Below are 23,551 nucleotides of genomic sequence, written 5' to 3'. Positions count from 1 at the left end.
TTTTCTGTCAAACATGCACACATGTTCCCTCACATATATCGCCTCTGTAAGGAAGGGAGGTTGTTCTCACTAATATAAACACAATCCGTGGCTGTTGTTTATGCCATCACTTCAACTAACTGTGTGCTTTTCCTCAGTTCAGATTGAGGATACAGGATCAAGTATTTTGACAACAGGTCAGCAGAGGAATTCATCAATTGAAGGGTTGAGTTAGGGCTCAGGCTAGAACCACACTTTAGGTCATGGCGCCCGGGAAGAAACTTTCTTAATAATCCGGGCCAAGTGAGTCTGATGGAAATAAGATTTACCTTTAAAGCCCCCTCTAAGTAAATTTAAGTCAAGAATACACAGGCTTAAAACATTTAAACATCCTAACTTATCCCAGGCAAATCTCAACCTGGGGTGTTCATATATTATCCCTATGCATATATTGGTTATCTCTGGGCAGTCTGGCCTCCTCTCACAGTCCAAAAACATGACTGTTAGGAGTGACTCAGTCTAAATTGCCATTAGGAATGAGAGTGTGCAAGCATCATAGTTTGTCCTGTCAAACTATAATAGGTCCAGGTTTCCTGACTCTCGCCCAATGGCTTCTGGAGATAGATAGGTACCCAGTCCTCCATGGTCATGTAAGTATAAGTGGGCATAGATAATGCCTGGATAGAGATTCACCTGACTAGGGGCCCTTTAGAAGTTAGTCATTGTTAATATCACAGTAAACTGTATGGAGCTCCACACCCTGTGTCCCCCTTGCTTCTCTCCATTTCCTCTAACCCGCAACTGAGTTGTCTGCAGAAGATCACAGAGTCTGAAGCCATCAGAGTCAAATTATGCCTCCATACAACTTAGATGTGATGTGAAAATGATTTGTTACTTTAATAATTCAGGTAAATGTCTCCTTTTTGATGGTTTTACAGGAAATATGGGAACTTTTAGAATAAACCTGTAAGGTGAATTCATACTTTACAGCAGATTCATTAAACCTGCGTCACATTTTCTACTTTTTCCCACCGTTTTCCTGTCAATGGCACTTTTAAGCGATTTGGTAACTGATGATACTCACTGTTGCATTTATTTTCTGAATCTCAGACTTTAAGAAACTCAATAGTCAATGTTTGTGATCAATACATTTTCTTATTGACCATAACAGGTTTTCTTTACACACCTCAATATCAGTGGTACCTTCACACATCTGTATGTCAACAACAGATACTCTTGCTCTATCACCAACAACAGTCTGGATAGTATTTTTCATCCAAAGAAAGCTAAACTATTTCTCATTTTTGACTGACTCAAAGCTGTAAGGTCATGCAACACTTACACTTGCACAACAAAGTAAATGTGACAAGAACATTATTCTAATTAGTGATATTTCTGAAGCGAACTTGATTAAACTGGAACGTCTTCACAAGGAACAACTGAAAACCGAAAATTCGACCTGTTTCCATATACTTTCTAAACACTGCTGCACATGCTAAGGGAGAAGCAAAAGCACGTCCGCTGTACATCAAGAACAGCATAACTTCATCAATTTGTGGAAGCTTAGCGCCCCCTGCTGCAACAAAGACGAATGGCTGCTTTGGTGCTAGCTGAATGTTTGTACTGGGATTAATGGATTGTCATATTTGTATTGCCTTTTAACAGCCTCTCTCTTAACTGTGCAGACATTTAGAAAAAAATTACTGAGTATTTTGATTTGGAGCAAAAAAACAAAACATAAATCTTCACACTCATTTACTCCTGTTTTTTGAGGGCAAATATCTAACAGCATTCACACTTCCAAAGGCATTCACAAAATGCAGGGATCACAGACAGTAGGCCTTTACATGGAAACTGGAAGTTGGATTTGATCAACTGTTTATTAAAAGACAGTGAGCAGTGTGAAAAGTCCATACAACAGAGCACAAGGGTAGAACACCAGCAGCTGCTGCTCCTGCATTGCCAGGGTGGAGATAAAGATCTTGGAGGCTGAGAAGCTGCACCAACAAATGGCCATCAGAGCCAGGACTGTTCCCACGATGCCTCTGAGAAAACAAAAACCATGAAAGTTAAAATACAAAAGTTCAGCTTTCATCCTCAAATGCCTAAATAAATCAAGTCTAAACAAAACTACTAGACTGCCTTACTGCAAGGAGTAGAAAACAGCAAACGCAGAGAGGGCCACGATGGGTAGGAGGCAGTAGCCCAGGACACTAGCCACACAGCCATAAGATACTCCCAAGGGGCTCATCAGACTCAGCAGAGTGTACATACCAATGCAGGCAATGACACTGATCCCATATACATAACCAAAATGAACTTTACCTGCCTGTGTTGAAAATAGTTTAGACGTTAGAACTACAACTCCGTTACAAAGGTCCAAGTGGAGAGATCTTTGCATCACAAGAATCACACTCACCATCATTAAAGTGACACCCAGAGCGATGGAGAAGAGGATAGGACCTGTCAGATCTGTCTCATTCATAATGCTGCCATCTGCAGGCTTCAAAGGGTTCAGAACTGTGAGGGTCTTCTGCCACATATGATCAAAATCAATTCCCAGTTCTGGAGAAATGCACACCAATTTCAGGAAATGTTGGCCACAACACAGAAAACATAATTTTTTTATAGTTATTTAGCAATTTGTCACTAGTTCCTCACTAGTAGGTTTTATTTAGAGAATTAAGAATGTTGTTTTCAGTTGGGGTCACTCTCATCCAACTGAACCATTTTAAGGTCTATTTCTTTACAACTACATTTAAGTAAATCTGTTCAGTCAACTAGATTTGTGTTCATGTGGTCTAGATGCAAAACAATGCCTATTACCAACAAGAAGTGGAGGTTCCTCCTCTAGATACTCGGTTCCAGTGGAATGCATGGTTGGCTGGTAGATCTCTCCAGGGTACTGCTGTTCCATGTAAGGGTCCACATTGTTTGCATTTTGTGCACTGCTTGATAGTCATCATCATAAAAACATCAGTTATTACATTTAAAGTATTTTTTGAAGTCGAACAAAAGTCCAACATTGATTTAACCTCTTTGAGTGTTGCACAAAGTTTCTTTTTAAGGTTATTTTGGGCCAAGAATTCCTTTTGCCTTTTACATAATATTTAACTTGTTTAAAAGACTATACATTTTAACAATGTGAGGCCAAAATTTATAAAGCTGCTAGCTTTACGTATCAAAGAACGTGACTGAAGCATTAACCTCTGAATATCTTGGTTCTTCTGTGACTCTGGGTTAGATTAGCTCCAATAACCATTCAGATCGCCAACTGATGCACTTACTCAGAGTCGTAGTAAGCCACAGCACGACCCTGGTCATCTATGTAATATCCCGTTTGGTAGAAGTCCTGCTCAAATTGCTGGAAGTCATCCATGCTGCAAAAGGCTGAGACAAACTACAAAAGATATGCATATGAGGCATTCATTATTTTTGTTATTGTTTCCCTTTCCTCAATATGTTAACAATTCTCAGTAAACATACTGACAATTGCAAAATAGTCTCTTAAGTTCAACTCTGTCAGATCTTATTGTGGCTGCATTAAGGTTGCTAAATATCAGAAAAGGCCAAAGTCCTCAGTACACAATTGTTTTCCTCTGAAAAACTCACCCGGAGTTCTATAAACACTCAAGTCGAGCACACGTTCTCCTCTCAGCCTCTCTGCAGAGATTCAGGACAGAAAACATGAAGGCCTGTGAGGTTAGCCTATTAATAGCAGACTATATTTGGACAGTGTAATAATGGACTGACAACTGGTCAGTTTGCTCCCAGAACCATTTTGCAAAAGCTTGTTTGGAGTATTTGTAGAGTAAAATATGCATCATTTGAATATAAATCAGTAAAAAATACATTCCATATATTTGCATTCAGCAAGTCTCAATACTGGCTCCTATGGACTGCACAAAAATGACTAAGCATTCTAACTGAAAATCATACTAAATATTTTTGTTTTTATTATATGTATATATGTGTGTACTTTCTTTTACTTTTTCCACACAGTAATAATGACTTTCTTAGTGACAGTAAGCACATCTTTTTAGCTGATTTGTCATTTAGCCAATCACATTAGTAGACAAATTACCATTTATGGTGCAGCTTATTCTACTAAAAGCGACCATCCAATAGGAACGAGTTACGGGCGGGACTTTTAAAATGTACATGCACTGTTGCGTTTCATGTATTTTGGAAACGGGTATGTAGAAAGAATTATATTCAGTATCCTTCCGTCGAGTTTAGTTTTTGCTCTACAAAGACTAGTGAGAAAAGGGACTTATTTATAAACGCAAGAAAAGATTTAACATTTTTTTGATGCCAGAGTCTGAGGAAAGGGGAACATATTCGAGTTTGTGCTCCAGCGAATGCAGCTTTCCAAGCAAGTTCAGCGTAGTTGCTTTACTAACCAATCAGAATGCTAGAAGCCCATCCTATTTGACGTCGACCGTTTCAGCTGTTCCAATCAAAAGCTCAGCTTACTTTGGGCCCGAAACGCTGGTCCAATCAGAAGCTCGGCTCGTTCAACATTGGATCCGCATCAGAAAAGGAGCTGCTGCTGTCACTTCCACAGGTAGGACCGAGCAGAGTTAGCCATAACGGTTGGTGTCACGAAGTATTTTTTCAGCTGTGCAGGATTGCTCCATGTGCGAGTTTGAAGGTGTCCTGTGGGTTATATAGGCCACAGTGAAGCATTTAAAGCTACGTTTGAGCGGCTCCTAACACTTGGAAGCTAAGAGCTAGCTGGCTAACGATCAGTGGATGAATGAGCTGCGGGCGTTTCCCGTGACCTGCTGCGGGTTAGGGCTCTCCTCTGACGGCGCTAATGTTGCCATGTTAGCTGCACAAATCTGAAATCAACTGGAGTTTAGTTGGGGGATTCCTTGTTGACAGAAAACAACTGAAAACAATCAGCTAACATCGCTATTAGCTTCTTGCCTCCATGCTGGAAACTTCCTGCAGCTTTAAACAGTCACCCATAGTCCATTTATTAGGGTCTACAATCAAATAATGGACTTTTGAATAAAAAGTTAATTTTGAAATGGGTTAAAGAGATCAAAAACTAGATTGATTTGCATTTTGCAAAATTAGGGGGTGGTTTGAGATTTGTGCACAGCTTTGAGACATGCGACCTCTTGCATAAGATTGCACAACTATATCCAGTCAAGTTTTCTTGTAAGTCATTTTGTGTCTGTCAAGAAATTTACAGCCGTTCAGAGCTCCAGAATGTTCCCCTAATTCACTTAGTTTACACACTAGAAAAATTTGGAGTAGTGTGAAAAAATAGAAATTAAGAAATTAAACATAAGATGTTTCATGTATTTTTATTAATAACTCTCCATTCGATGATGCATTTCATTTGAGGTTATTTTTGTCTCAACTTCTTCCTACTTAACAATGTTTTCATTCTTGCTCCAAAAACTTAAACTGACTATATCAATCCACACAGTTTCAGGTAAAATTTTCATTCAGATTTGCCACCTTTTTCTATTAGTGACTGAATCGTCCAATAACAGAAACCTCCTCTTTATCAGCAATCCCTTTGGAACTTGTGTAGGAAAGATGCTGATTTTTCACATGGTTGATGCAACCCAATATGTTCAGACAACCTGGCTGCAAGGACTTGTTGCTGGCAACAGATTGGATGCACTTTTTCTGCTTTGCTCCTGGTTTTCCATCAAAGATCTGTAATAGGGCCACGGTGATGGAGCAGGGTAAAACACGCGACCCATATGCAGAGGCCTCAGTCCTTGATGTCGCCACAGGTTTGAGTCCTGGCCTGTTGACCTCTGCTGCACGTCTTCCACAGTTTTCTCAAACTGCTTTCCTGTCTAACCACTATCAAATAAAGACCACTAGAGCTGGAGAAAACCTAAAAAAAGATCTAATTCTGGCCTCAGTATTACAGATCATCCATCCCAGATGCCTCAATTCCCAGAAAAGTGAACACAACTCAGATACACCTCTGGCAAGTTCCCTAAAGTCATTGCTTGTCCACGTGGTTTTATCAACTGTTGATGATAACTATTTGATGACAACCGTTTTCTCAGACAGCTGCTGTGCTGTCTGAGGAAACGGATATTATGGATATTCATCTTAGGCTTACTGTCTGAATGTTCTGCACTATACAGGGTTGGATATGGTATATCAATTGCCCTGAGTTGCCCTTTTCCTTACTTCTTATAGCCTGGAATTCAATTAATTTCAGAAATACTTTACTTATCCTAAAGCGAAATTAAATATTGTAACTCTTATCATCCAAGCATCATCAAAGAGTTGTTGTGCATGGTGATGCTGTGGGCTGTAAGATCTCTGGTAGCAGTCAGTCTTGCAAAAAATCTGAAGAAGCCCTGTCTCCTCCCCATTTTTTCAGTTATACAGTAATTACTGGTTTAGCTGTCCTTACTTTTTATTCTCTCAACAGTTTTTCTTGAACATGGTCTTGGATTTAAACAGACCTGTTAATGTGTTGTTCTGCTGTGTGGCAGCGTCGTGTCCGGTTGTTCAGTTGTACATCCAGCACCATGGGAAAGAAGAGTCGGGTGAAGACTCAGAAGTCAGGCTCTGGAGCCAACACTGTGGTTTCCCCGAAGGAGATGATGAACCTCATCTCCGAACTGCTGCAGAGTATGTTCACTCTTTGACCTTTCCCTCCTTTGCTCCTTAACAAACTGTTTAATCATAACCTGCAGAAACTTGTTTTCCCAGAATGCAGTAGTGCAGCACCCTCTGCTGGTAAAGAGTGGGAGGAGTACATCCAGATCAGAGGTTTGGTGGAGAAGATCAGAAAGAAACAGAAGGGTCAGACTGGACACAACATCTCCTAAACACATTTATTTCTAGGTGATAAAATGTGACCGGTTTTCTGTTTTTGTGTGTTCAGGTTTGTCAATGGTGTTTGATGGCAACAGGGAGGACTACTTCCCTGATCTGATGTGCTGGGCTCAGGAGAACGGGGCATCCTGTGACGGCTTCACAGTGACCAATTTTGGTACTGAAGGGTACGGCCTGCGAGCCACCAGAGACATTAAGGTGTGAATTAAAAGACAATTTGTCAGCTAAATGTTTAACCAGTAAAATAAAGGCAGAAGTTCCCCCTTTTACTCATTCCAGTGTGTTTGTGTGTGTTTACAGGCAGAAGAGCTGTTCCTCTGGATTCCAAGGAAGATGTTGATGACTGTGGAATCAGCCCAAAACTCTCTGCTTGGTAAGAGTTAGAAGTACACTGGAGTAAACCTGCCACAATTTGCAATTCATCAATTAATCACGTGATTAATGAGCTTGATCTTCTTTACACACATCAGGGCTCATTTATGAAATGCAGTTACATTTTTATTTAGGGGGTCAGAGTACTGACTACAAAATGCAGTAAAACATCTTTGAGGAAATTATTTTCAATGTGCAGTGCACAGCTGGGATAAAACATTACTGTACTTGAAGCCTGAGGGAATCTGCTCTTTTGTTTCCTTTTTTGCAAATAGGAAATATTCTGCATTTATCTCTTTCAATATAAACACTGCAAACATTCAAAAATGTCCATTGTAGCTGAGCTCAACAATTGTTTGTTCATGTTTTAAAAAATAAAATACCTGATCCTTTTAGCATTTCCTAAATGTTTATCCCAGGCTGTTGATCTTATTGTTGACCTTACTGTGTGTCTCAGGTCCTCTGTACGGTCAGGACCGGATCATGCAGGCCATGGGCAACGTGACGCTGGCCCTGCACCTGCTGTGCGAGCGTGCCAGCCCCTCTTCGTTCTGGCTGCCGTACATCCGCAGTCTGCCTCAGGAGTACGACACGCCGCTGTACTACCAGCAGGATGATGTTCAGCTGCTGCTGGGAACGCAGGCGGTGCAGGATGTCCTGAGCCAGTACAAGAACACTGCACGGCAGTACGCCTACTTCTACAAACTAGTTCAGGTACCCAGACAGCTTTGCTTCATCTACACACAGCTGAAGATTTATTTTGCTTTTGTAGTTTTGAACTGGTTGTTTTAAATTTGGCTGTACGAAATGCATTCAGTTGATTTATCAGAAAACAAACGATATCATCCTGGAAGAAGGAAAACCATGAGTCATTTGTTAGACATTCAGTAAACAACTGCTGAATTAAACAAAGAGATTCTGAATGACTTTTGGAAATTTAGTTGGACAAAAAAAAAAAAAAAATCATTATTTTTTTCATGTAGTTTGTGTTCAAATAAAACTGGTCAATAATGTTGGACATGAAGAAAGAGATGGGCTGGTGTGAAGACTGAGACCAAGAATTTGGTCTCAAATCCCTTTGGTCTGAGGATGACATTTATTTTGTTCCTATAATACTCAACAGCCAGGAGGGGGAACCATAGGGCCTATTTAGAGCCACACACTTCATATCTATGTTTGACTGATCTGTCAGGGTTGAAGATAAATTATGTTGGGATATTTCTAATTTGTGTCTAAACCCCTCAAAATCGTCTTCTTTAACATCCTGAAACTAAGCTCATTTTATTCTTTCATGCAGCCTTAAGACACATATGCAGTGAATTTCTGATGAAATATCAGTTCACAGGCCCTGATAACAGATAGTGGAATATTAATAGGAAATTATGCTGTTGTTTTTTTATTAATCTAAATTGGCTTTGATCAGAACTCTCCACAGCTTCTCTCTTTGAAGTCGTCCACTTTGTCTTGTCGCAACAGAGTTTCTGGCTTTTTCTGTCTGCTGAAAACTTAAACTTAAATGGCAACTATAAGATCTGTTTTTGAATACATTGTCCCTGATTTCAGGTATAGTATTTTCTTCCTGGTCTTTGTCTTCAGAATTTCTTTTCTTTTTTTTTTCAGGAAAGTTTGCTACTTCTATAATTTCTCTTTCCACCAGAGGGCACTATTATGTTCTGAACTAGTCTTGACGTTTACCTATAAAGAATCCACAATGATTTGTGTTCAAGCCACCACCTTTATGAAACCACCTTCTCTAATCTCAACTCTGATGACAAAGTGATTAGAGTTGTACTCAGTTCAATAAAATTATTTCCAAAGAAGAAAAAATATTGATTTACAGAGTTATTCAGCTCCTTTCATCTGCACTTAGTTGCTGCATGTTTGGCTGCCCATTCATCCTCAAGTCTTTTTGAGGAGACTTGAGGAGCAGTACATCTGAACATACTTTCATCACATGTTCTTTGCCAGACATCCTGAGCTCAGTCAAAATGGATGGGGACTGTTGAAGGATAGTAATTTTCAGATCACTTTAGAGAAATTCAGTTTAAGTTGAGGCTCTTCCTCAGGCTTGAAAAAAACACCCCCAAAGCATAATGTTGCTACCACCATGCTTCTCTGTCAGGGATGTAATTAGCAGAGGATGAGTGTTGTGTGGTTTTCTACATGCATTTGGAATTGCTAATCATTTTAACCTTGGCTTCAGACTTAGAAAGTTTCCACTCTCACACAAGATGTATGAATTTGGTTCCACTTTGCTCTCAAGAGTTTTTTTTTTTTAAGGAAAACATTTACATATACAATATTATCACAAAAGAAGAAGACTAGGTTGAATTAGTGCAAATATGCATAGTGTTTATTGCAAGCTGAGTATCTGGGCACTTTGACTGTTAAGCTCATGGGGGAAAAAAAACATTTATGTTACAGCTTGGTTTTGAAAATAGTATTCTGTGTAATGACCTGAAGACAAAGGTCCAGGATGTGTGGGGTCTGCAGAGATTTTTGGCTGGCCATTTCCTAATCCTAGACTTGTACAGAGATGGTCCTGTCCTGTTTTATGGCTGAGCCAAACCACACAGTGCTGGACGAACACAGGACAGACTGAATGATGGTCTTGTAGAAAATTTCCAGCTGCTCACTTTTGACTTTGTTTGAGTATTTAGATGTGCAAAGCCCCGTGTTTCTGCAGTTAGTGGGATATTAGCGATGGTTGTTCTGTCTGTGCACATTAACATGCGTCAGTCTGTTCAGCCAGTCATTCACAGATCCAAAACGGTGGGCACATACAGAGACAGAGCCAGGAGAAGGTGGGGTGGGGGAGCAAAAGAACGAGGTACATTCAGGTCAGTTCAATTCAAAGCCAAAGTGACAAGCTAATTTTCCAGCCCGGTCATCTGAGGAGGAGGAGGAAGAAGGGGGTGAGAAAGAAGGAGCTGGGGACCAAATGGGGAGGGCAGAAACTGGAGACTGTGTGTAAAAGTGTGTGTGATGCTCCATGTTTATGTCAACAGTAAAGTGTAGAAATATGCATATTTGTGTGTGTGTGTCTTTGTGCTGCTGGTGGTATCAAAGAGCATCAGAGCAATTACAGGAGACCTTGACTAATTCAAACAAATAAGATATTCTCAGTTATCTGACAAAGGTTTTCACTAAATATGTCAGAGAATACGTATTTAGAGAATCTCCAGTTTGACTTTAATTCAAATCCAGAATTTCTCTTACATTTACTGTCAATGATCCTTAAAGAGAGATCAAAAGCGACTTGCATATGTCTCCCCAGCCAGTGCAGAATATCACTAAACTGTTCTGGAATTGTAGAGGAATTTAAGGCAGCAACACTAAGATATACAGCCGTCATTCTCAAATCCCCTAGTTTATATCTGGAGTTCTAAAAGGTTCCACTTTTGGCCCCATTTTATTTTCTTTGCATGGTTCTTTAGCTTCTACCTCATGGATATATGATATATATCACTTCCACTGCTCTTCTACTGGACCATCCAGCATGCAGTCCTGACCTCTTTGCTGAAGAGAATTTTGGAAAATAAACCCCTCATGGCTCGATATCCTGGATGTCAGGAAGACTTAGATGTTGGGAGAACATGAAAGTTACAGCGTTAAGAAAACACCTTACTGGATGCTTTTCTCTTTCATCCTGATATTTATAAAAATCTGAACCATTTAGTAGCAGAATCTACATTTTCATTTTCTGCATCAAACTAGGACAGTGTAAGTGTGTCTGTTGGTCGATGGTGCCTGTGGCTTTAAACGGAGAAACCAGTGACATTGGTGGACACACACACTCTTCCAAAAACACACATACACACATATTCATGCCCAAATTGATGAGGCAGATTTATGACGGCTGCTGGCCACAACAAATTAAGTTGACAGTGATGTATGTGGGGGGTCGAGTGTCACGCTGCACCAACAGACCACACACACACTTTCACACACACACCAGTGGTGGCCCCCTACTCCCAGTTCTTCTTGTTAGGCTTCCCTGTCAGGCAGCCCCCCTCCAGCATGCCTGCATAATGAAATTCCTTGGACTGATTTGTGTTTTTTTTTTTTTTTTCCCTGTTCTTCATCCCCAGACTCATCCTGCCGCCAGCAAGCTGCCCCTGAAGGACAGTTTCACATTTGATGACTACAGGTCAGTGTGTGTTGTTAATGTAAACTGGAACAAAACCACTTTTTAGATTCCTCAGTGATCACTTCCTACTGTAAATGGGCAACATTTAATTCTTCCACATCTGTGTTGTGTACCGCAGGTGGGCGGTGTCGTCGGTGATGACACGCCAGAACCAGATCCCCACTGAGGACGGAAGCCGGGTCACCCTGGCACTTATCCCCCTGTGGGACATGTGTAACCACACAAATGGACTGGTATTTAATAACTTATATTATTTTAACTGCAAAAAAAATGTTACAAATCCTTTTAATAGCACTGCAAAAAAACACAAAATCCTACTATTTTTTTTGTCTAGTTCTTGGTCTTGATCTTAATCTTAATCTCATTTTAGTCTGTCAATTGCCACAAGTTAATATTTTCCCCAGTTGTTTATAGGATTGAATGTCTGGACAGACAAACGGATGCATGGTGGATGAATAGATTTTCAACATGAGGAAGACTTGGACCAGTGAATAGATCAATGTATTTGTAGATGGATCAATTTAGCCAATTCACAAAGCAAATCTAATCAAGTTGTTATATTTAGAAATGCGGATTGGATCCAACTCTTGCATTTCTTTGCACATGTAAAGTTTTGAATCAACCTTAAAACTAAAATACATTTGTATTTTATACTTAAGGAAACAACTGGCTGTAATAAGTCAAACACTGAACTCAATAGAAGGCTTGGGCTTAGATAATTCTTATTCACATCAACACATCCTAATATTAGCTCCATGAATTAAATCCAGCCGGAGGTTATTACTACTAGTTCAGAGATACTGCCATTCTCATAACAGTACAAATACATTAGAGGAATGGGTAATTTGTGTGTCAATTGAATTTAGTAGATGCTGAATGGACTGGATTGATAAGTGGAAGTTGTTGTTTTCTTCTAGATCACTACAGGCTACAACCTGGAGGATGATCGCTGTGAATGCGTGGCTCTGCAAGACTACAAGGAGAACGAACAGGTGAGGAGACTCATGCCAGCCTTGGGTTTCTGTCCTGGTAATTAATCTAGAACAATGCACCATAATGACGAGGCTAAAGATTGAAGAAAATGACATTTTTCCCATAAATTTCCCAGAATTTATTCTCTTTAATTATCAATGCAATTCAAGGATCCTTTAGGTTGGGATGAAAATGGCTGATGGATGACGCTGAAGCTGAATCTTCTCTTCTTGTAGATTTATATCTTCTATGGCACGCGGTCCAATGCGGAGTTCGTCATCCACAACGGCTTCTTCTTCCAAGACAATGCCCATGACAGAGTGAAGATCAAACTGGGTGTCAGCAAGAGTGAACGTCTGTACGCCATGAAAGCCGAAGTCCTAGCTCGAGCCGGCATACCGGCGTAAGTTCTCCCCTTCTAGACCTGGAAAACCTGTAATATGGGTCACAGAGGGCTTCAGGCTCCCCGCTAGCTTCTTGTTAAACGATTGATATTTCTTCCAATTAGACCCCACTTTGCCATAACTGAAGCACATAACTTAAATGTTGCAGCAGATCCACTTTATTTCTCTCCTCCCACCCCAACGAGTGAAAAATTAGTCATCCGCCCCGATACTTTCATCACTGAGAAGCTTAATCATTTTATCATTAGCTCCATAATTTTATGCAGCATTCTCTACTCTGCATTTTTAATCAGAAGCCTTTAATCTCTTATTGATGACGCTCTGAATCTGAACAGTAGAAATTAAGTGAAACAATTCCCCTTGTTGCACCAGCACTTTATTAAGCTGGTAGATTTGCTCGCAGATCATTTTTAAATTCAGCGTTGAGTAGCTGCTATCATCAGACTCCTCTTTCAACAAATCCTCCCTTGTAGGATATTGTGGGAAGAAAAATAAGGTGCTCTGTTGAGCTAAAGGACGGAGCTGAGGGATCATTTAAAAGAAATAATGGGAATTGGCCAGGATCTGTTTGGTCTGCGTATAATTATTTAAGCTGCTGTTCATGTTGGTTTCATATTGGTTACAGATTTACACACATTGTTGGGAAACTTTAAACTGTACTTGAAGAAATACGTGTTTTTGCATTAGCACTTAGAACCTGGTCCCTCCCCACTCCCTGGAACTCAAAGAGGTGTGTTTCCATCTGGGCTGGGCAGACAGGGTTTGAAGTCAGCCGTTGATTGGTTAATTTGCTGCAGGGCGGGTACAGAGACGAACATGAGCAAGACCCCGAGATACTTGAACTCCTGGTCCCCGACCCAGAGACAGCACTCTACCCTTTTCCAACTCATGTCAAGACCATTGTCTCGGACTTGGAGATGGAAGCAACCCTGGATTTTAAAATTATTTCACCCACTGTTGCTTTTCTGCGTTCTCAGAGCAATCTGTCCACTAGATTCTCAGAGCAGCCGCTCCAGCTAACCATGCTAGCCGCTTCTTCCCCTCTTAAGGCTCACTTTGAACTTCATTCACTTATCTTTACCCTGTCTAGATGTTTTAAAGCTTTGAGCTGGCATGTCATTTTCTGCCATGTGAGGGGGTTGTTCTATTAAACTGATATGCCTAATAAAGTGGCCACTCGGTAATGTTTTTAGACATACCAAAGTAACCAACATGTTTCAAGTATTAGAGGACGCAATAAGTTTGATCCACCTTAATCCTTCAGGATTATTGCTGATAGACCTTTTGAGCTGCAGGCAGTTGAAGGAGAGGACGACTCCGGACGTTGTGCTCATAATCAATGGTGTAAAGTGAAATCTTTATCCTTTAGGGCCCTGGTGCTGTTTTGTGCTCATCCCAGGCTTATGTTTTTGACTGATGTCGTTTTATTTTCAGCTCCTGTGTCTTTGCGCTACACTGTAACGAGCCCCCCATATCAGCTCAGCTCCTGGCCTTCCTGAGAGTCTTCTGTATGACAGAAGGTAAGAAAAACAGACACACGCACAAACACGTTGTGAAATAACAGCTGCAGGCCATCACCCGTCTAACAGACAGCCTCAAATCTGCTCGCAACCAATAAAACGTGCCTCATATTCCGCTGCTTCCCCGAGATCGTCTCCGAGCGACCGTTTCCTCTTCGAGAGACAGAGACGGGGCTGAAGAACAGTCACAGGGGACGAGCAGCGCCAGTCCGTTCCCGGGTTGGTTAATTGATCAAGGCAGGCCACCAGATGTGTGGCAGGAGCAATCCACTGTGGGGTTTGCAATATTCCTCGGCATGTATGCAGAAAGGCAGTGATGTCATAAATCCCCTGTCGCACAAGGCCACAGTCGCCTCCTTCATCGCAGGACTCATACTCAAGACCCTGAATGATATATTATTCACATTTCTGCTCCATGTTAATTAAAATAAAAAAAACGTATGCGTTTGGAGCTGTCTGTGAGAGAGTATCATCCTCTGCATGAATATAAGCGTGCCACCACATCTTAACAGATGTGACAAAGAAGTGTGTTCGCACAACTGGGACACTGCTGTTTTCCTCTTTCATCTTCCACCAGCAGTTACCCAGCATTCAGGTCCAGAGGAATGGACCCAGTGTGACAGATTTAAACCGGGATTATTCTCTGGGATTAGGAAGGAGGCAGTTTGCAAGATAGTTTTATTGTAGCTGCAGTTTAACTGGTTCTGCTGCCCTTTGAGTTAGACTGGGTTGGGTTGTTTTCTTGAATTAACAGGAAGTTGTGTCTTTTCTCCTATTTCCAGAGGAACTAAGGGACTACCTGCTTGGAGACGGAGCTATAAACAAGATCTTCACCCTGGGAAACAGTGAGTTCCCTGTCAGCTGGGAGAATGAGATCAAACTGTGGACTTTCCTGGAGAACAGAGCTGCTCTCCTGTTGAAAACCTACAAGTCCACGTCAGAGGTCAGTCAGCATGAGCTATTCATCAGTATGAAGATTTTAGATCCATAATTAATGATGCATACAGATTGGGTGATATGTAGGCCAAAAGCTAAGTTCTGAGACTTAAGAAGTTTTAAGGATGAAAGAGAGCAGATATAGTTAGTCAGTACAGAAGCCCAGACAATAGCTTTGTGTAAGAGAGAGATGGGGTTAAACACTGAAAGACAGGGCCAAGTACATTTCTTTGGAAGAACAATGTTAAGTTGTTAGCAGCAGGAGCTCAGCCGATGCTCTGGGAAGATGTCACATCTAAACAGGCCAGACCAGGTCAATGACATAAACTTTAAAGTTGAAATAACAGCAAATAATGCAAAATTGGGGAGAAGGATGCAGCAGAGCAAGGAGAAGCGCTCAGTCTGTCCTCCAGAAGCCTAAACAGCTGTCAGCATAACTAGAGACAGCTCACCATGGAGATGGTGTCTGCAGTCATAGTTTTCCAAATAGTGTTTTGCAGAGAGGCAAAAAATTTCATTATGTAACCTTCAATAGAAAGTATCCGCATCTCTTACATACAACAAATTCAAATGTCTCACAAGTAAAGCTAATTACGCCTTTGCATATTGTGGTTTTTTTCTCTGTGTGACCTGAGAGCCAAGTTGAAAATTAACTTAGAACATTCTGTCACCACCTGCTGCGTTTGGCCTTAAGCTCGCTCGCCTGCAGCTCTTTAAAACTTTGCAGTAGAGCGTACTGCCTGCAGGTTCTAAAGAAGTCTTAAAGAAGATAAAACTTCACTTAATTTATATGGAAACAAACCAAAACTAAATTCTACTTCAGCCTTAGCCAGGAACTCCCAAGTGTTGGAACAAATGGTGAGTTTATCCAGTCAGGTTAACTTGTTGATTTACCCATGAAGTTCAAAAACCTCACCTGGAGAAGGTACTTTTGATCATTCAGATCAGTTTTCATGAGTTGAATATGTGAAATTGAATTGATAATTGAGTTAATCCTGTTCCTGTCCGGTATTCCAGGATGACCGGTCTTTTTTGGAGAAACCAGATCTCTCTCTCCACTCCTGTTTGGCAGTCCAGCTCCGCCTGGCCGAGAAGGAGATCCTGGAGAAAGTGTCAGCTAGTGGTCGGGACAAACGACTCCACTTCCAGAAGAAACTGGAGGAAGGCGCTCCGTTGCCACACTTTGAGGAGAGCGACATCGCTCTGTTGGAAAACAGTGACACGGATGCAAAGCTTCCCATTATCCTGCGCAAGTTGGAGGAGGTGGAGGAAGGAGATGGGCTCCAGGTGGAGGAGCCCCTGCTGAATGGGGAGAAAGTTAGCTTTGGAACGGAGAAGATTCAGCAGGTCAGCAGAGATGTTGCTTCAGAGCGGATGGGTCAGACACAAGCACCTGAACTGAGTGCCAATCGAACTGAAGACATCCCCAAAGAGAACAGTGAATAACTCGGCCCCCTCACTGCTACAGCTCATTCTATTTATTTATTTTGAGTCTCTAAATGGATAAGAAATGTAGAAGCTGTCAAAAAAAAAACTGTATGTTCATCCAGCGTGACTTCCTGCTGAACTCTCTCAGCCTTGTTTCAGGAGAGGTTCGGATGAAAATCCACTTTGGTTTCAGTCTGAAACATTAAGAAAGTCATGAGAAGACTGTCAGAAGTGAAAAAAACAAGGTGGCTTGTTATCTTATGTGGATGTTATTTTTACAGAACAAGAACCTCTCCTGTTTAGCGATTTAGCTGCTTCATCATAGCGGTTTGGCTCTGTGTGTATGTGGTTTTTATTTTCAGTTGACAATCATTGCCTGGTTGTTTATGAGCAACCACCATCACTGCCCTTTCTAGTTTTGGTTTAACCAACTCATTTGTTGACAGTTGTTTCGGACTGAAATGGAAGATATACTTCATGGGACTTCTGTTTTAAAACTTTTTGAATGTATCAAGTGTAAATTTGCAGTGGTGATCCAATAGGAATGATCACTGTATTTTCTTTTTCATAAAGCCATAAACAGCACTGAGGATTCAGTGAGAAACAGAAATGTGTTCTGTTGTTTTCCCTGTTGGAAGTTTGCTTTTTCTCATTTCAGCATGATGATTTAAAAAACACAAAGAAACACTGTTCTGTTTATATTATGCTTTGTGTTCATTGTTAAAGTGAACAAAATAATCCTCTGTGTGAAGACCTGATAGGCCACAATGATAATCTGAGGAAAAAGGTAGAGAGACTGAGATGGTTTACCATGTCCTTACAATTGTGTGAATTTATACACAGCTGGGTCTGTTCGACACATTACAATATTAAAGAGCATAAATGCCAAAGATACTGTATACTTGTGGTAAATAGTGTTTTTTATTTATTTTGGTTTTTTTTTTATCTAACCTCAAATGTACAAAAACGGCAAATTACATGCTGCATTTTTTTTTTCCACAAAGATTAAGCCAAATTGAAAAATAAAATATCTGGGTGCCTCAATCCTGGTAAGTAACAATAAGCACAACTGTAAAATAGATGCTAACAATGATGAGAGAAAATCAATTTGTCCACTTGAATTTTCTACAAATTGTTTTCTTATTGGTAATTTCGACATTTTCATGGTCAAAATCACTGAATTGACACATGGCCTGTTGAAATACTCGAAAGATCGGGGTGAGGCAGTGCAGTGCTTTGCCTCACCTTAAGGGGCGCGGTGTCACACAGGCAATGAAGCAGGCACTTGGCGCATGCCCATTGCTGTGTCTTTATATCGTCAATGTACTTGTTTAATTACACATTTTCTACGTATGTTCGCGTTCCACGGTCTGCTTTATATATTTAATAAATGCGTGTAACATATTTAGTCTTTCTGATCGGCTATAATTGCGGTCACCATGCGCATGGTGAGGCAGAAAGTACCGTGCCTCACTGACAGGGGGCAGTGCTGAGCCCCATAGAGACAAAATGAGCAACAGGTGTTCTACGCATTGAAAAAATTGCAAACGGTTGGGGGGGACTGAATGTTTCAGAGCCATTCTGAAAGATTTTTTTTTTTAATGACAGGAAACTTGAAACAAAAACGTTTTTTTTTTGTTTTTGTTTTGAACAGGATGACGAGAGATATTCGTGGAGAAGGTGCATGGACGTCGTATAAAATAAAGGTAGGATACACGACTTTCAATTTTAATCTGGAAAGAGGTCACCCAAAGAAAACATTCATATGATTCTTTTTAAAAAGCGTGACCTTGTTAAATATTCTTTTATATTTCTTGGTATTTGGTATTATATCGTTAAGCTTTCTGTGAGGGTTATCATGTTTTATGACTTCAGCACTTCAACGATAAATCAACAATCTGTTTTCATGCAATTTTAAAACTTATTTAGACGACTGTGAAATTACGTGTAACTTAATTTCAGCGGATGATGCTATTGGTTATTTTATCAAATCCCAAAAGACGTGTAGAATTCCAAAAGAGCGAGATCCAGTCCAGAAATCCAGAGATTAAACAGTCATTTCTTATTCCTCAAGTGTTTTCTTACCTTTTCTTCTATGACACAAAGTCTCCATCCATCTATTGTTCTTTCTTCACCATCTGCTGGGCAAAAAAGGTTTATTGAGTGTATTTTCCCATCTCCTGCCCTCTGGCCCTATTATAAATTTATAAAAGAAACATTATCTTGAATCATTTAATTCAGAGCAATTAAATTTTGAAGTGCATTATTTATAATTCATGGCTGCCAAAGATAAAAGCCCTTTAATTCTTGAATATATTATTATAATGGGCACTATGATGGGCAGCAGAGAGCAAGGCTTGTCCACTATTGTTAGTGCTCTCTGTGTCAGTGCAACGAACAGACCTGGGACCAGCAATCCTGTCAAATCCTTGGGTATGAATTATAAACTGCCAATCAGCAGCCTCAGCCAGGTCGGTCCAGCTCGCTGTGGGAGCACACTGCAGGGATGGCAGGTATTTTTAGGTCAAATTATGGACAGAGCTGTGTTCCCATCTTTGTTTTTGTGTTATTTTGCATCCTAAGCTTCATTTCTAAGCTGGTTCCTGTTTGTTGGTAGAAAATCAGGGCGACCATGAGTTTTTGATAATGTACACTTTGGTCATCTGGACACGATTGGTAATTTCTTTGCCTCAGATGTGTTGCTTCACTTAAAGATGATTTACATGTATATAAGTATTTAAAATGATTTATCACCTCCCAGATAGATAAGCATTTTTAGCTCCCTGTGCTTATAAAAAATGTCCCAGATCTTCCTCTCCTCCGTGGAAAATGACTGACTGTGATGTAACGCTACTGGAATCTCATAATGGAAGCATCTTTTTATTATTCAGGAGGTGAATGGATGGGAGGGCTGGCCTGGCTTAAGGGATGGAGAGTGTGACAAATGAAGACATAAAGACAACTGACAGTTAAAGTTTTCATGTCAGAATGATGGTGATGAAGTGGGTTGGCTTCTCAGTGCCATGAAAGAATGGTGGTCTTTTACCTCACTTACAAAAACCTTTGGTGGACTAATGTAATGTTTTTTTGTCCATTGGGACAATCATACCATGAAAATGAGACAATGTCCCCATCTGATCCATCCATCCATGGAAGCTCATCCAAGTTCATGTATTTTTGATCTTATTTGTTCAGTCGTAACTTAAAGCTCATGATCCAAATGGGGGTTGGACTTTCTCTTTATTAAATAAGGAAGTGTTACATTTTACAACTTCTGTTTCTGCCGTTTTCTATTGATCCATCAATCTATTCTACTACATTCCTTATCTGCCCCACTTTAGGATGCAAGTCATTTATACCTTCAGGGTGGAAATGACACTTTTCTGTATAATGGAGTTAAAAATAATTCTTTTACCTGCTTTTCGCTTTTCTCAGAACGACCGGCTGGAGAATCTTGTTATATGAGGCTTATTGTTTACATATCCCTTTGGATTTGGCCTATAGCTTCAACTGTTCTGTGAAGGCTGTCAGTGTTTAGGATTGTTTCTGGGAATATTTGCTTATTTATTATTTGCTTTGGTTTGCTTAAAATCAGATTCAGGTAGGGTGCTATTTCACAAAACTTTGTGACAGTCCGTTTTTCAACAAAGAGTCCACAAAAACAGAGCATTTACTTTTACAAGGTTTCATTTAAGACACAAACATTCTACATACTTGGAAATCCTTCTTCTGATTTCAATTTGAATCACCTCTTTGCGACTCCAACTGTATACAATGTTTTGAACTGCATGTATCATGGATAATGTCTGAAGAGGCTAAACGTCGCCAGTGCTTTCGAAAAATGAGACACTGCTGGAAGTGAACAAAATGGGCTATATACTGTTTTTTTTTTGGTTTGGTTTTTTTTCAATCAGTTGCTGTAAAGTTACTAAATATTGAGCTATGACTGGACAGTAAAAACAGAATGAAGACGAGGACATGCAATGACGGAGAGAACATAAGGAAAAGGGAAACTGGACGATGACAGCCATAAATCCTGTATGCATAAGTGTGTTCTTCTGATGCGACCTAGAAACAGAAAAATGAAGACTGACCATGATTTTTTTTTTCTTGCATTTTTCTTTCCTTCTCTCTTTCTCCTCTCATGGAGCAGGAACATCACTCTCTATTCTGCAGGTCAGAGAGGGAACAATTAAGTGTGGAGGGCGCTGGGAGTCGCTGACAGGTGATGAATGGCCAGGCCGGCTGCAAGTGACAATATGCAGACAAGCCGGATCATTTGCAAATGGATGTGGGGAGATGGAGGATGGGTGGGGTGGGGTGGGGTGGATTGGGGTGGTGGATGGAGGCGAGGAAAGTCAGGGGCAGGAAGAGGGGGAGAGAGAGCTGGAAGGGGGAGAGGGGGTTAACCCTTCCAGAATCATTTCTCAGCAGCAGCAGGAGGAGGTGGTGGAGGCGCAGCCACCTGCCCAGCAGAGAGGCTCATTTGTTAGAGCTGATGGAGGCCTGAGGACAACTGGCGGCCATGGGGAATACACTGCAGGTAGCATCAGCACATCACTATGTTGACCAACAGCCACAAAATCAGCTCAGCTTGATTGAAAACAGCTTCCCTCTAGTTAGTAAACTGGAGATTTCTATGTGTTATTACCAGTTCTCAGAGTAGGACGTCATTAGGGTTTTATTTGATGTCGGCCGCGTTGGATGTATATAAAAACAAACTAGCACAAATGTTTGCACTTCTGTAGATTTTACAGTAGTGGAAATAAACCAATAGCTCAACTGGTTTCTTTGCTCCTGCTACCCAATTTACACCTTCATTTAGCCTCTTTCTTTCAGTCTTGCACAATAGAACTAAGATGTGGGCAGAAGCCTTATTTAGTCACCTGACATGTAGATCAATCACTTACTTGATCCCTAATGCCCTCAACAAGATCAGTCTGCAGCAGAGGACATACGAGTTACTCACATAAATGTGTTGTCCTTGATATTCAGTATCTATTGGCACTTGTAGTAAAACCTCAGGCAGCTTCAGTTTAAAGGTTTTACATATTAGAGAACAATATCTGTAAATTGTTCTCTGTAAAATTAGACAATTTACAATTTAATTTACAGATTTTTGTAAAAACAAAAATACAAATCTGACCTGTCTCTAACCTGATTGTGGAGGAATTTTTGATTACTCTCCGTTTACATTTTTGCTCAAGCTTCAACTAATCATAGAATATTTTGAGCTCCTCAATGTACCAATGATTTCTTTCAGCATTGCACACTCTGTCTTTAGGGTGAATTATATCGGATGTCTACTCCTGAGTAGACTGGCAGCTGTCTTGAATGTCTTCCTCTTGTGAATAATCTCTTTCTATGAAGATCTTTAGAGTTTTCAAGTTTGGAGATGGCCTTATTACATTTTCCCAGATTGATGATGAAAACGTTATTTTAAGGTTCTCGTGGTTTGTCTTGCCACCTCAGTGTTGTGCTATACTGTCATTCAGATGAAACTTTGCAAAGCCCAGTCCTAAGCATATGAACTGTTATTGACATGACGTCACGAAAGACTGTGATGACTTTTGATAGAGGCATATATTTTACAGAGTGGGTGATTATTTGAGGTTTCTATTGCCGTGTCCAATCAAAAAGTGACGAGCATTGTGTACATCTCTGGTTTTTATGTTACTTTGTGATATTAAATCACTGCCAGTTTTTTGACAGGTTGGATTTCTGGTCAGTAACACATTTCTTTCCATCTTTTGCTACCTCTCATCTCTTCCATCTAAACCGGAATTCAGAATTTAGTGAGGGATTGTCAAGTTCTCTAGTTCTGCACCCACATGCATATGGACTGACCATCTGCAACAACACATAGCTAAAACAAAAGAAAAAAAACGATATGCTAAGTTGTCGTACACTCTCCATACATCATTACTACCACATCTACAAACAGTTTGTACTCTTTTATTGGGTTTGAATCATTGGCGATGCATCTATATTCAGCGCACAGAGCGGACCAATCATGTAAGGATGTAAAGAGAACACTCTGAGGAGGCTTCAATCAAACTTCTGACTCTAATGCTGCTTATTTTACACCCCAGAGTTGGGAGGAGAGCTCAAAGGTGCACGCAGTGGCTTTGATCCACCTCTCTGGTGTTTGTCCTGGTTATGGTGTGACGGCCTGTCAGGAGACGCAGCTGAGAGGACAGAGTCAACTAAATCAGCTCGGATCAGACCTGATCTCCTCACACACAACCGGCCAGGCATGACGGTGTGCTGACCAGCGAGCGGTGAAGAGGCCCAGACTTGGTGTCCCACCTAATCTTCATCAGACCTCAGCAGCTCTGACCCAGAATCTCCCTTCTCCCCCACGACCTGCCATCCACCGCTCTCTCTGACCACAGCTCGGTCGCTCAGGTGGACACACACTCTGTGACATGATGGCTTTGGCACCATGGGCTCCTGTGCCCAGTAGCCTGACTGTCAGCCCAAATATATGAAAAGAAGCAAGGGATCGGGAGGATGATAGATGGATGGGGAAGAGAGGAAAAACCATCCTTAAACAATTCACTGAATAAAAAAATCCTGTCATCCTATTGCAGGTTGGAAAAGACTAATGAGTTAAGTTGAGATCAAATCTCCAACCTGAAGATATCCACCAGGAGAGGGCAGCGGAAGACAGTAAACCGCAGGTCAACAACATCAGTCAAAACTGGAATCTGACCTCAGACCAGCTAACTACGAACTTGAGGATCTCAATCAGAGCTGCCAAACACTCAGGCTGGTTGGTAATGTTGGTAATCAACATGAAAACTTACATTTTATGCCCTGCACCACTCTATAAAACCCTCTGTTTTTATTTTCTGCTGGTAGACAGAAGACGACACAATATGGTCGTAGTCTGCCCAAGGCCGCTTGATAAATAAATAAAGCTAATGTCGTTGCCTCTTTTGTCTCAGTGAAGGCCACGA

General features: G+C 40.8%; 2 protein-coding genes across 4 annotated transcripts; one reads left to right on the top strand and one right to left on the bottom strand.

Moving 5' to 3' along the window:
• Window positions 1-1,845: 1,845 nt before the first annotated feature.
• LOC102233571 (protein YIPF7-like) lies at window positions 1,846-3,763 on the bottom strand. Of its 3 annotated transcripts, none has more exons than XM_023353149.1 (6): window positions 3,592-3,763; window positions 3,267-3,379; window positions 2,806-2,930; window positions 2,399-2,544; window positions 2,127-2,308; window positions 1,846-2,024 (listed from the first exon to the last, which is right to left on the bottom strand). In XM_023353149.1, exons 2-6 carry the CDS (start codon window positions 3,356-3,358, stop codon window positions 1,862-1,864), a joined length of 708 nt encoding a protein of 235 aa, XP_023208917.1. In that variant the 5' UTR covers window positions 3,359-3,379; window positions 3,592-3,763; the 3' UTR covers window positions 1,846-1,861. The 3 variants fall into 3 exon arrangements, with proteins under 3 accessions (XP_023208917.1, XP_005797791.1, XP_023208918.1); XM_005797734.2 differs by having other exon boundaries at window positions 2,806-2,927; XM_023353150.1 differs by lacking the exons at window positions 3,267-3,379; window positions 3,592-3,763 and adding an exon at window positions 3,187-3,253 and having other exon boundaries at window positions 2,806-2,927.
• A 688-nt stretch (window positions 3,764-4,451) lies between these two features.
• On the top strand, window positions 4,452-17,488 carry setd3 (SET domain containing 3). The gene is made up of 13 exons (XM_005797735.2): window positions 4,452-4,546; window positions 6,462-6,600; window positions 6,682-6,774; window positions 6,857-7,005; window positions 7,108-7,180; window positions 7,637-7,893; window positions 11,271-11,329; window positions 11,448-11,562; window positions 12,247-12,321; window positions 12,538-12,704; window positions 14,140-14,225; window positions 15,008-15,168; window positions 16,179-17,488. Exons 2-13 carry the CDS (start codon window positions 6,498-6,500, stop codon window positions 16,605-16,607), a joined length of 1,767 nt encoding a protein of 588 aa, XP_005797792.1. The 5' UTR covers window positions 4,452-4,546; window positions 6,462-6,497; the 3' UTR covers window positions 16,608-17,488.
• Window positions 17,489-23,551: the final 6,063 nt, after the last annotated feature.

The sequence above is a fragment of the Xiphophorus maculatus genome, chromosome 19 (genome assembly GCF_002775205.1).
Source record: "Xiphophorus maculatus strain JP 163 A chromosome 19, X_maculatus-5.0-male, whole genome shotgun sequence".
Taxonomy (NCBI): domain Eukaryota; kingdom Metazoa; phylum Chordata; class Actinopteri; order Cyprinodontiformes; family Poeciliidae; genus Xiphophorus; species Xiphophorus maculatus.
This window is presented reverse-complemented; position numbering and strand designations above follow the sequence as displayed.